At 59.7% G+C, this 12349-nt stretch overlaps 2 protein-coding genes across 6 annotated transcripts in view; one reads left to right on the top strand and one right to left on the bottom strand.

Annotated features, from left to right (window-relative positions):
- The window catches only part of DOCK1 (dedicator of cytokinesis 1), a 200191-nt gene that overhangs the window by 86617 nt on the left and 101225 nt on the right, over nucleotides 1-12349 (top strand). The window lies entirely within an intron of this gene.
- Nucleotides 1602-12349, bottom strand: part of INSYN2A (inhibitory synaptic factor 2A) — a 31276-nt gene continuing 20528 nt past the window's right edge. The window contains exons 3-4 of one of the 2 annotated variants that reach the window (XM_084904546.1): nucleotides 9933-10004; nucleotides 1602-5297 (exon numbers count right to left, since the gene is read on the bottom strand). In XM_084904546.1, coding sequence (XP_084760672.1) covers nucleotides 5114-5297; nucleotides 9933-10004 — 256 coding nt within the window. In that variant the 3' untranslated portion in view covers nucleotides 1602-5113. Of the gene's footprint in view, nucleotides 5298-7192; nucleotides 7663-9932; nucleotides 10005-12349 lie in introns of those variants that run through there. The other variant, XM_084904545.1, reaches the window with a different exon arrangement.

Genomic DNA, 12349 nt, shown 5'->3' with positions numbered 1-12349 from the left:
CCAAACTGTCACCCTGAGCTGTTCGCCTCCACGTTCGCGAGCGGCAGGTGCCTCGGTTGCCCTGCTTTACCGTCTGGTATGTGACGTGGGCTGGCCTCCCGCCGTGGCTGGAGCCCGTGGGGACCCGGGAGGCCGCGCCATCGGCGGGTTCGAGACCAGCGTTGGTTCTGGTTTTCCCGTGCCTTCCTCCAGCGCTGCTTCTCCGCCCTCGTCCTCTGGGCAGTTTCTCTCCACCTGTTTCCACAGAAGACGGCAGGAATGAAATTTTACAGTGTTTGAGCTCCTCCAGCTTAGCCGTTCCGTGTCCACTCACATGTGCTGTACATGCTTCTCCCATGCGGATCACTGCTGCGTGGCATGGGATCTGTTTTGGGGGGAATTTCTAGGAATAATATAAAACCCGTGTCACCGGGCCTGCTCTCGAGAGTTGACCCCGTGGCCCTCACCTCACCCCCCTGCTTTCTGAAGTGTGGTTTCTCTGGCAAAGGGTGCCCACGAGGTCCCCTTCCGCTTCTCTCCTTGGCACCCTTCCCCTGAGCTTGTCTGACGGCCTTTCACAAAGGTCCCTTCCCAGCCAAAGGCCAGAGCACGCAGCTGGCGTTTCCCAGGCCAGCAGATGGCATGTCGTCTTCCTGGGTGGCCGTTGGGTCCTCGGCGTTGACCAGGGAGGTGACACCCATGTCTGCCCCCCACGGCCAGGCAGGAGCGTAGAAACGGGTGGGGCCTTTGGATGGTCACAGCATCATCCGAGGGGCGTACGGAACCATCAGCTTCAAACCAGCCTGCTCTGTCTGGTCAGACACTAACCACCCCTGTTCCCTCGGCACGGCCAGACCAGATGACTTCGTGGGGGCCCGCGGGCTGGATGTACCCCTCTCCTGCCACGAGCAACAGTTCTGGGGGAAGAAGTAGGTTCATGGCCACCCGAGTGTGTTTCCCGCCAGTGACACAGTCCAGTCCCGTCTCAGAGGTCGGCACATGCGTTCCCGTGTTCCTCTCAGGGGGTGGCTCCCTGAGGCTCGGGCTGTCTCGTGTACAAACCAGGACATACAGTATTTCCTTGTGAATTGGACTCACCTGCCACAGGCTGCCCCATTCTGTATGCAAATGCCTCGGCCTCCATGCTCCCCGCGTCGCTGCTCTGCCATCGGAACCCCCTCTGTAGAGGTGGGGGATGGAGCCCCATGGAGCGGGACATGGGGTGACCCCGAGGCCTGAGGACCCTGTGTGGTTGGGGCTGCTCCAGGGGAGCCCTGGGGCACTGCCACGCTGGGGAGGGGCTTGGGGAGCGTGAAGGATGTGGGGTTGGAAGTCACACTGGTTTTGTGACCTTCTGCTAGGACCCTGTTGGTGGGGGGGCTGGGACCTCGGAAGGGTTTCCTTGTGGCCTGGGTGCACATGAGAAGACTGGGCACCGCCGATTCCCAGGACAGCTGTGGGCAGACTCGGGAGCTGCTCAGGACTGGAAACACCCCCCCCCCCCCCCCATGGTGCAGTGGCCCTCCTGACCACAGGCCCCTGGCCCCTCCATCCTGTGAGGACACCCTGAGCACCGACTGCTGGGGACACGATGGGGTGGGGAGGGGTTCATTGCAACCACAGCGTCCTCGGTGGGGAAGAGGAGACATAGAGGGCTTCCTGTGAGCCTGGCTGAGTCCCCAGGACCCGCCTGTTTCTTCTCCTTTTTTAATATATCTTTATTGTTGAAAAAGGGAACATATGTTCCCTTTTTCCCCTACACTGACCCCCTCCAGCCTGCCCTGCCCCCTACCCCAGGCCTTCACCATCCCATTGTCTGTGTCCACGGGTGATGCATCCATGCAAAGTCGTGGGTTGTCACCTCCCACCCATCCTCCCCCGCCTGCCCCCGAGGTTCTGCACTCTGTCCCATGCTTCCGTTCATTAGGGTTTTTTTGCTCATCGGATTCTACCTATGAGTGAGATCACGTGAGACTTGTCTTTCTCCGACTGGCTTGTTTCCCTTAGCATGATACTTTCCAGGTGTCTCCATGCTGCCTCAAGGGTAAGAGGTCCTTCTTTCTCACAGCTGCAGAGTGTTCCCCGGTCAATGCACCACAGCCTTTTGGTCCACTCCTCTGCTGAGGGATGCTGGGCTGTATCCAGCTCTCAGCTGTGGTGATGGTGCTGCTAGGACCGTAGGGGGCACACGTTCTCTCTGGTGGGCGGGTGTTTCGAGGACCTGCCTGCCCGGTCATTTGGAAAAGTGTCACTGAAATGCTCGTTCAGTGCACGGACCCCCGGCTACCGAGACTCCTCCCCACACCTTTCCACACAGACGTCGTCTCGGGCGTGAACATGAGCTCCGCAATATTTATGCTAATGGGGTTCATGAATAAATGTGCTTTTAAAAAATGCTGTTCTGAATGTTATTTTCCAAAGAGAGCAGCACCCGATACACACCTCACACAGGCGGGGCCGGGCGCCCTGGGCGAGGCCAGCAGTGTCTCCCGGGGATGGTTGGTAACCAGTGACTTCGAGGACACAGGGTTTGGGAACGCCGCCCTCACACGGGTGAGCGTGTCCACGCAGCTGGAGATGGGCAGGCTCTGAGGGCATGAGAGCAGGGACACGGGTCCTGGGACCTCCCCGAGCCGGTGGCCCCGGGCTGGGGGACTGGTGGCACCCACAGGACACAGTGTCCTTTGTGTGTCCAGTGGCTTAAAGCAGGGACCTCTGGGGCAGCAGCCGTAGGGGCTGCTCGCGGGTATTAGAGAGGCTCTATCCATTGAGCCAAACTGGCCAGGGCCCCATGAAGTTCTTTTCCTCTGTCATTGTTTTCTTAGATTTTACTTCTCTTTCCCCAAGTTACTGCGACCACGAAATAAGTTAGCCACTCAGAACTTCCCTTTCTTTTCTTCTTTTTTTTATTTAAAAACTAACAAAGAACTTAGCGACAGGTATAGTAATTTAACCTCTACACGTAATGCCATGGGAACATCTACAGAGGAAGGAGCACGACTGTTCACCTTGTTTTTTGTATCAAAGTTTTGACTTAAATCTTCCTAAGAGACGGATCGTGTTAGAGACACGTGATGGGACTGCGAGATGCCTTTGGAGACACTCGTCTTTTCTGACCCGGAGACGCTGCGATTTCTAAATAGGAGGGGGCGCATCTGCAGTCTCCTTCCGACTCCGCGCGTTTTGTTGGTTTGTTGGTTTGTTGTTGTTCCGAACCTAGACTGCTCCGTTCACGAGGGCGGCGTGGGCGGGCACAGAGCCGTTAGAAAGCCACGCACCCCCTCGCTCCATCCACCGGAGCGGGGGCCTCTCGGGACACAGGAGACAGCTTGTCGCAAACATGTTGAACGTTAGTGAAAAACAGTATAAACACATGAAACACGGCTTTCCAATTCCATGTCTGCGTGACACCGTTCCTCCGTGGTACAGGGCCTTCCGGTTCGTCCTCCTTTCCCACAAAATAGTTCCCAGCCCCGCTGACCCAGCCCCAGCCCCAGGGATGCACGTCCCCTCCTGCAGCGTCTCCACAAAAGCCGAGTGTGCTTCCTGTCCCGGGAGCGGGCGTCGGGGGCCCGCTGGAGCAGCTCCCGAAGGATGCCCGCACGAAGGACGCTGCTCGGTTTCCAGTTCTGATCCCAGGCCGACCCCTGCGAGGCCACTGAGGACGGGCACACCGCGGACAGACGGAGACTTGCTGCTGCATCAGGAGGAGAGACAAGGCGAGAACCAGCTCTGGTCCTCCCGACGGCCCCGCCAGGGGCACCGCTCCGTTCCCGGCAGCGGCGCGGGACCAGGGCGTGCGTGCCGGCGGCAGCGTGGATGTCGGACGGAGGGACAGAAGCGCGAACACTGGGTTTCCTCGCACGCTCACAGACTACTCAAAACGTGATCCGTGCGGAGAAAAGGCAAAAGGGAGATCCCTACACGTCTTCCTGTGAAAAGCACACGAACGGACGGACGACGTCATTTCAATAGACCGAGGGGTTCCGGTTTCTATCAAAAGACACTGGCAAAGGGATGAGTGAAAAAATAAAGAAACTGAGATTTGTATTGCAATGTGTAATCAAAAGAGACCTCTGTCCGGGCTGATTGAAAAAATACCTAAAAACATCTGGTTCACAGCTTTCCCCTAGCGTGTGAGTGATTACGGTTTGCGACTAGCTTAGGTGTAGGTGGTCCTACGCGGTGTGACGGCGGCTGCTGAACGAGACACAGGTCCACGCTCCGAGGCGGACCGGCCTGCCTCAGTCAGCGCGGCCAGTGGTCCCGGGCGCCGGCCTGCGCTCCGGGGAACGGTGTCTCCGAGACTGGTTCCCCGGAACATGTCCCCGCGGCAGGGCACGTGGCGATGTACTGGTGGCCGTGTCCTGCACTGTGTGTCTCTACGCAGGTTCTTGGACTCCCGCCAGAATTCAGCATGTGGCCTTTGGGTATCAAAAGATTAAAAATGAGACCTAAGAAAGCTCCGTGTCCAGGGGCAGCGCTGACAGGCCTGGCCCGGGGCCTCCTGGCGGCCGGCCGTTTGGGAATGAGCAGTAAACGTGGCACAGGGGCGGCGATGGGGGGGGGGGGGTGCCGAGTCTCGGGGGTCACGTGGCTTAGCGCGGCAGCACGTGAAGGCAGACACACAGAGTCCCGTGTGAGAGATGGTTCATGGTCTCCGACCACTTGAAAAAATTGTGCTTTCTCCGGAGCGTGATGTGCTGGACCCCGCACGCGCCCCCTGCGCGGTGGCCATGGAAGGGTGAGAATGAAGTCCTTGGCAAACGTAAGGCTCGCGTTTCCTCGCCCCGTCTTTAGGATGAAGGCTTGGAAGTCATGATGCGTCTCAGCTGTGCACGGGGCCGCCTGCCCGCTGATGGGCAGGTGGACACAGCTGCCGGCCGGGCGGGGGCGGCGTGGCTAGTTGTCCTCTCGGTTTCACGTCTCACGTCCCAGGGCGGCGAGGGGCCGCCGGCAAGTGGCGCCGGGACACCCTCACTCCGCCAGCGGTCCGTCCGTGCGAAGGCCTTTTTGGTGAGCAGGGTGGCGCCCGCGGTGGCCACGGGGCCCCCCCCGTCCTCCTCGCTTCGGACAGGGACCGGCGCCCCCGTGGGTGGTAAAGAAGGCCCGTGGACTCCACAGGCCACGCGCGTCAGAGGAACCAGAGTTTCCACCTCCCGTGCTTTTTGGGCTCCGTTTTGGATTTCCGCTTGGGCGTCGAGGCGTGCGCCTCCTGAGAGTAAGGCGAGGGTGCGACCTGAGAGTCCTCGAAGGGGTGGAGGCTCCGCAGGACCGGCTGCAGCTTGTCCTCCTGCTGCTTGAAGTCGAGCTCCACGCTGCAAAGGAGAGAGCAATGCCTTTAGTGGGTGGCCTCTCACTGCAAAGGTCCCCCCTAGTGACCTGACCGGGATCATCGTTCATGCATATCGTGTTTATACCGTCAGCTGACGGCTTCATGGTTGCAATCTATTCTATGTCATTGTGAGGTACCCTTGACTGTTGAGCGATGTATGGGTTCAAGGTACCGGTCTCCCTAGCAGTTGACAATCTTTTTAACCTTTTTTAATTTTTTTTTTTTTTTTTTTTTATTGACTTCAGAGATGAAGGGAGAGGGAGAGAGATAGAAACATCCATGATGAGAGAGAATCATTGATTGGCTGCTCCTGCATGTCCCTCCCTCACTGGGGATTGAGCCCACTACCTGGGTATGTGCTGTGACCGGGATTTGAACCATGACCTGTTGGTTCATAGGTCATTGCTCAACCCCTGAGCCATGCTGGCTGGGCTGTGTGTGACTTTTGACCCCCCCAAAACCTTAACTAATAGCCTACTGTTGCGTGGGGGCCTTACCGATAGCATAGTCGTTTAACATGTATTTGTGGGTTACATGTATCATATCCTGTATTCTTACAGTCAAGTACGCTAGAGAAAGGGAAATGTCATCAAGAACATCGGAAGGAAGAGGAAAACACACTCATGGTATTTTATTGGAAAAAAGAAATCCGCTTGTAAGTTCAAACCTGTGTTGTTGAGGGCCCATTGTGTTTCAGATAGACTTCTTTTCCTAGAAAAATAACTGGTTTGTTTTCATTCTGAACCCCTGGAGTGTCCACATGCACAGCTGGGGTCCAGTACGTCCAGTCCTGCACATCGACATCTCGGTCAGGGACGGCCGCGCAGGGGGCGGGACGGCGGTCCCGAGGGTGAGGCCGAGCTGACCCCACCTGTTGCCTAGTGACGCCGTAGCCGTCACAGCAAGCAGGTGCCCGGGAGTCTGTGGGGATGCTGGTGTAGGCCCCCCTGCCCAGCCCGTCATGTAAAACTGACCCCACACACTTATGTTCATGGTACGGGATGATGTCCACGGACGGGCACGTGTCTTTGCTGGCTTGTGCTTTGCCGACTGGACGTCTCATGGCTGCTTGTGAAGGCCCTTTCTCCTCATGGAAACAGCGTGGTCTGTGAAAAGCGTGGAGCCCGGGCACACAGGCCAGGCCATGTCGCCACGTGTGCAGGCGGTGCGCCAGCCAGGTGTGTGGAAGTGCCCTACAATGCTCGCACACGACCTCGCTGCCCAAAGACAGGCTTCTCAGACTCATCCCCGTGGGCACGTGGCGCGTGGCCGTCACGCGCTGGAGTGGAGAGTGTGGCGTCGGAGTCACCCTCAGCTCGTCCGTGGACTGCACGCGGGATAAGCAGGTCACTGAAGGTCTGCGTGTTCAGAAGGCCTCTCAGCACACACGTGCCGGCGCATGCAAGCTCTATTCTGGGCCCTTTTCCACGGTCACAGCGATGGGTTCCCACCGGATCGCTCGGCGAACGGAAGGCCGTGATTCCGTTCTCTGGTCCAGTCCGAGCCGCCTGGAGAGCGAGGACCCCGAGATGCCGATGTGGGCGAAGGCGGTGTGTTCATCCCGTCGACACCTCGGACGGCACAGTTACTGAAGGCGGTTGTTCAGGCAAAAGCACGGAGTTGGATGAAAAGTAACCCCAAACCGCAGTGGATCGCGAAGCTGCCGTGCGGAAACACGCAGCCCCGCGGGGACGGGACAGCCGTGGTGATGGCGTGAGAGCGGCAGGATCCGCGTGGCTGTTTGAAGGAAACGCTGTTTCTCAGGGAATTTCTTCAGAGCACGCAGCTTGCCGAGGGTCCTCCCTTCCCTTCGTGTTGAAAAGGCCGTGGTCGTCTACGGCCATACCACCCTGAACGCGCTCGATCTCGTCTGAAAAGGCCGTGGTCCATCCTCCAACCTTCACTAACTCTTTACGGTCGCCTTGGCCTTGGGACCGGACGCCGGGTCCGGTGTCATTTTTCCGTGACCAGCCCTCATTGCCGAGCCCGCTGCCCCTCCGCCCGCCACCCCGTGCCCCTGGCATCCTCCAGTCGGACCCTGCGTCACGCCGCCAGGCTCCGGGCAGCTCCGCTCGTGCCCCTTCCGCATGTGGCATGGGTGCCCTGCTGAACGTCAGTGGATTTCAGTCAGGGTCCAGTGACCAGGAGAATCCGTGAGCTCCCAGCCATTTATAAACACGAAGCCCTACTGACTTAGCGGTCCATTAATCCTGGACAGACCCTGACACCGAGGAGAGAAACTGCCCCGCTGTGTGATCTGCGGTTCTAAACACAAGCTGAGACCCAGGTAATGGCCATTTTGTGTTTTACATCCGCTGTTCCATTTCCTTACTGGCAGAGGCTCTGCACTATTATGGAAAGGTTAGAAATATTGCCAGGAAGTTTACAGGGGATAGAGGCAGTACTTGTGGCTTAGGTCCTGCTCACCTGGGTCACATGACAATGGACATAGCTTCTCACCTGGATCACGTGACAGTTGGCAGTTCCTCACCTGGATCATGTGACAGTGGGCATATGCCTCTAAGGACAGTTGTGAAAGGTGGGAATCTCAGAACACACTGCATCTGAAAGCCCAGCCCTCGGGTCCTTTATCTGAGGCTGTGGAAACCTCAAAGGGAAGGGATCTGTGCTGTCGTCGTTGGGGGGGGCAGAGGCTCCCCTAAGCACCTTATCCTCCTTAGGGCTCAGTTTCCTTCACCTCAAGGGTTATAATCACTACTGCCCGACTATCTCCCTGAATTAGGTAAGGATCCCTCACCCGCCCGCTCCCCAAAAGTAAAAGTTGGTGAAAAGGTTTTCTAAACTGTGACATGGAAGTCAGCCTTACATTCTGCTGATTATCAGCTGACCGTCAATTCTGCAGTGAGAAAAGGAGCTGGCAGTGATCGGGGCAACATCCACGGGGGTTCTTCACCGGGATATTTAACAAGAAACACGGGACCTCGCTGCTGAGTCTGTGAGATACGGAGTCCTGTACGATACCGTGTCCGGTATGGCGTGTCAGGGGCAGGGAGCGATTGTCCCGGGGCGCTTGGTGCACGCGGAAAGCGTGTCCCCCACACCATAACCACGGCAGGGCCCCGTGCTGGCCATCACCGGCCGTGCGGCGGTGCTAGCTGTCCCCGGGCCAGCACCACGGCCCTGGGTGCCTGTAATCATCGGATTCCCATTAAGTAACTACACTGGGAATCCCGTTATTAACCAATTTATCACACCGTGGAACCATGTAATCACAGAGAAATCTAATCTGGGCCCTTGTTTGCGGGAGGGCTGGACTTTATCTGTCCGGTTGATTCCTATTGGCACTTCTCCATTACCAGCGGCTGCGCCCGGCAGTGAGTCCTGGGGGAAGGGGGGCATGTGGTGGGGGGACTGCCGGCAGTGGAGCAGCGCGGCGAGCCCTGGCCTCCACCCTCTCCTGCCCGATGAGCCCCGTGTGGGAATCGAAGGAGCACGCGTCCGCGAGGAGCCGTGGTCGCCCATGGGCGCGTGGCCGCTCTCTGGCTCCCGTGGGCCTGGTTCTGAGTCGTGGCTTCCGCGGGGGCCTCACGTTCGCCGCGTGCTTTTCCCCACAGACACCCCAGCTCCACGGCTCACAGGGCTGGTGCCGCGATCACCTGGCCCCACGCCCACGGCTCCCCGTTCTGTTCGCGCAGAGGAAACCCCGCTCAGGTGCCCAAGGCCAGCATCGGGGCAGGCGCAGGTGGTGGACACCCCCACTCCGCTCCCTGCAGCTCCTGAAGAGGCACGTCACCAACTCAGCAGTCACGAGGGCCCAAAGGTCCCTGTGTATGGCCGTCCTCTTCCCGCTTTGGGGGAGACACGCTGAGGGACCCCAGGGCTCAGCTCCCGCCGGGAGAACCCTCGCTCACACTGGCCTCCTCCCGTGGTTCTCCGGAGAGCGGGCCGGGGGCTGGAGGGAGGGAGCTGTCCGCGATTCCGAACAGTAACCCCCCGGGGTAGTTCCCGAAGAAGAGGAATCCCTGTTCTCCGCAGGCTGTTAAATCGCCTCTAATACCGCGTTTAATGTATGTTCCTCCTGGATTTAGAGCCAAATGTATTCAAATGTCTCCGGTTACATGGCGGACGTCCTAATAAATTCTCTTCTCATCTCGCGCGGAATGTTAAGCGGCTGTGGGCTCGCCACGCGCGCTCCGGGCCTTCTCGGGGAGTCCGTGGCTCACGTCTGCCCGGGGGCTCAGCGTTAGCTCCCGGGGTAGCAAAAGGTGAGCCCCGAGGACATGCGTGAGCGCCCATGTTCCCTCCTGATGGCGGGAAGGGTGACGGGTCAGGGACACCCCCTCCCTCTCCGTTCAGTTCCCTCCGCAGCGTGGACGCAGGGAAACAGGCCCCACCGGCGTGCAGTGCGTGGCTCCTGCTCCCGACCCCAAAGGAGCAGCCATCAAACCATACCAGTCAGTGAAACCGCTAAGACACATGAGATACCCGCGTCCAAGCGCCCCCTGGTCCGGTGAGCACACACCTGGGGTCGCGCCGGTGGAAGGTGCTGGATTTGGAGTGAATGCCCTTTCCTTCCCGACTGCTGTCCCCCTCCCCGCGGGGCCCCCGCGTCTGTGGGTAAGCATGGCCGTCGCTCTAACAGGGAGGGGGCACGTACCTGTAGATGATGCAGGCGCTGTTCCTGCACGTGTCACAGTTGGCCGTGTCCTGCCCGGTGCGGTAGGAGAGCCTGCGGGGGAGAGCAGCAGAGGTTACAGGGGGGGCGGGGGCCGGGCCGCCGTCCCAGGGCCCTCTCCTCACGGCGATGGGGGAGTCACACGTGCCCATCTCTGTGGCTGCACCCCGCTGAGACGGTGTGTAAATTAAATCTGGAACGCGAACACAAGCTGCCGGAGGAAGCGAATAATCTGGTTTGGTTATGAGCGGAGGGAGCTGGGGATGCTTCCGTGCGGCTTTACGTGTCTGGTGTTTTTGCAAGGAACCCGGAGGGGAAACCAGCTCCCCCGTGTCTGCCCCCAACCTCGGGGGGCAGGTTTCCGTGAAGCAGCCCCCCCCCCCCCGCTCTCCGTCCACACGGCCGTCAGTGGAGACCCCCGAGCCGTGCAAACCTCGGCTGGAATCCCGGGTTCCACCTGGAACTGGCTTCTGTGTCCTAGTTATGTTTTGCGTCACACGGACACCCGGCCAAGGATTTCTCCTCCACGTCCTGGCGTCTCCGTGACCCGGGGACGAGGGACCCCATTCTGCCCGGCGTGGCGCCATCCTGGTCTGTGCCGTCCTCGTCTGTGCCGCCCTGGTCTGTGCCGCCCTGGTCTGTGCCGTCCTGGTCTGTGCCGCCCTGGTCTGTGACGCCCTGGTCTGTGCCGTCCTCCTGGTTGAGCAGGTCCGAGGCGGCATTTGTGTTGACCTTCATCCACCACCACTTCCCTTTGGGGGCGCCTTCGGGACCCCCTGGGCCTTTCTCGCTGCCCGGGACCAGGGCAGGAGAGGAAGAGGGAAGAGCGCATACGTGGCACCTCCCCTCTTCCTCCGCCAGCCCCTTCCCGGCACACCTCCCCTCCCCAACAAGCCCCCCCCACATTCCCGCCGGGCCTGGCGGTGTTCCCGGACCCCGTTATCAGGACCGTGGCCTGGAGACACCCCTTGGCGTGGCCTCGGGGTTTGCGTTGGACCTTCCTGTGTGAAAGGAATCAGATGCTTGGCGTCCGTGGTAGTTTGTGGGCGTGGAGGTCCGTGCCAGATTAATTTCTGAGTCAGGTTCCACGTGCTGCCTCCTGCCCTGGGGTTGAGGCCCAGGCTGCCTCCACCCAGGTGTGCCTGCTGCTCTTTATTCCACCGAGGACGCACCCGTGGGCTCAGCGCTTCGATAATCCATCTCACTGTCCTTGGCGCTTCCACGCTGCAGGGTTTGGCTTCGCTGGGCGTTTTACCGTCACGTTCATCATTGTGCGCAGCCTCTGAGGGGACGTGCTCTGCGGATACAGACCTGGCAGGTGACTTGCTGCTACACGACAGGGAACACATATGGATTTCCCCTGGTTTCAGCGTCTCGCTGGGAAGCAAGCCGTACAGCCAGGACCTGGGGTGGTTATCTCCCTTTCCCCCCCTGTCACCACGAGGGGCGGGCACGGAGGAGCAGGGGCGTCTCCAGGCCAGCAGGGCCGCGCTGTCTGCGACGGGCAGTGAGAAGAGAGCGCTCGGGGGTGCTGGTTAAAGCACGGGGGAGGGAAGTCCTGATCAGAATCAGCGTGCTCAGTCCTGCAGGCGAACGGCTCCGTTGGCGAATCTCTCTTCCCTTCGGACGTGAGCAACTCGTGACGGCGCAGGTTTCTCACCCTGGGCCGGTCTGGGTGCCCCCACGCCCCGGCGTTTGCTCCATGTGGATCTGACCAAATGAGACAGCCTCTGTGCTCTCAGATGGAAGTGCGGAGAGAGACAAGTCTAATGAGAAAAATTCCAGCCGCGTGCGGGAAGCAAATGAAAAGTATAAATGGCGGAACGCTCTGGCTCTCGTTTGTTCCCATCAGGAGCCCCGGTGGCCCCCGTGACAGGCGTGCTCGGTGGAAATACGGGTTTTTAACGCATCGGTCTCTGTAGCGCCCGCCCTGTATTGCGCCGTGACAATAATTTGCCGGTTGCCATGATTTCCTGGTCTTAGAGATGCATAGAACTTTAAGAAAACAGCCTTCAGCACCAAGGACAGTGCCGAGACTCCGAGTGAACCTTTGCAGGGCTTTTTGCCTCCTTCCCTCTTCGGTCCTCCCACCCTCACCACCCCCACCCCACTCGCCATCCCTCGGGAGCACAGTGCCCACCCCAGGACCCATCTGGGACCCTGGGCCTCTCCTCGCGTGATGCCGCTGGGCCCTCATTGGTCGTGGGGGGCCTCAGTGGGAGGCAGAGGAGGCGGTGTGAGCCATGGAATTGAGCGGGGGGGGGGGGGGGGGCTTGGAGGGGAGCGCCTGGCGGTGCCGGGCTTGTTCCCAATTGGCCGAGGCAGGAGGCTCTGCTCAGGCTGAGCTTACCACGCAGTCTCAGTCAAGTCTGAAGGTCACTTCCACTCCTGCTTGGCAG

Source organism: Pipistrellus hanaki (genome assembly GCF_964339955.1).
Source record: "Pipistrellus hanaki genome assembly, chromosome: 14".
Classification (NCBI taxonomy): domain Eukaryota; kingdom Metazoa; phylum Chordata; class Mammalia; order Chiroptera; family Vespertilionidae; genus Pipistrellus; species Pipistrellus hanaki.
This window is presented reverse-complemented; position numbering and strand designations above follow the sequence as displayed.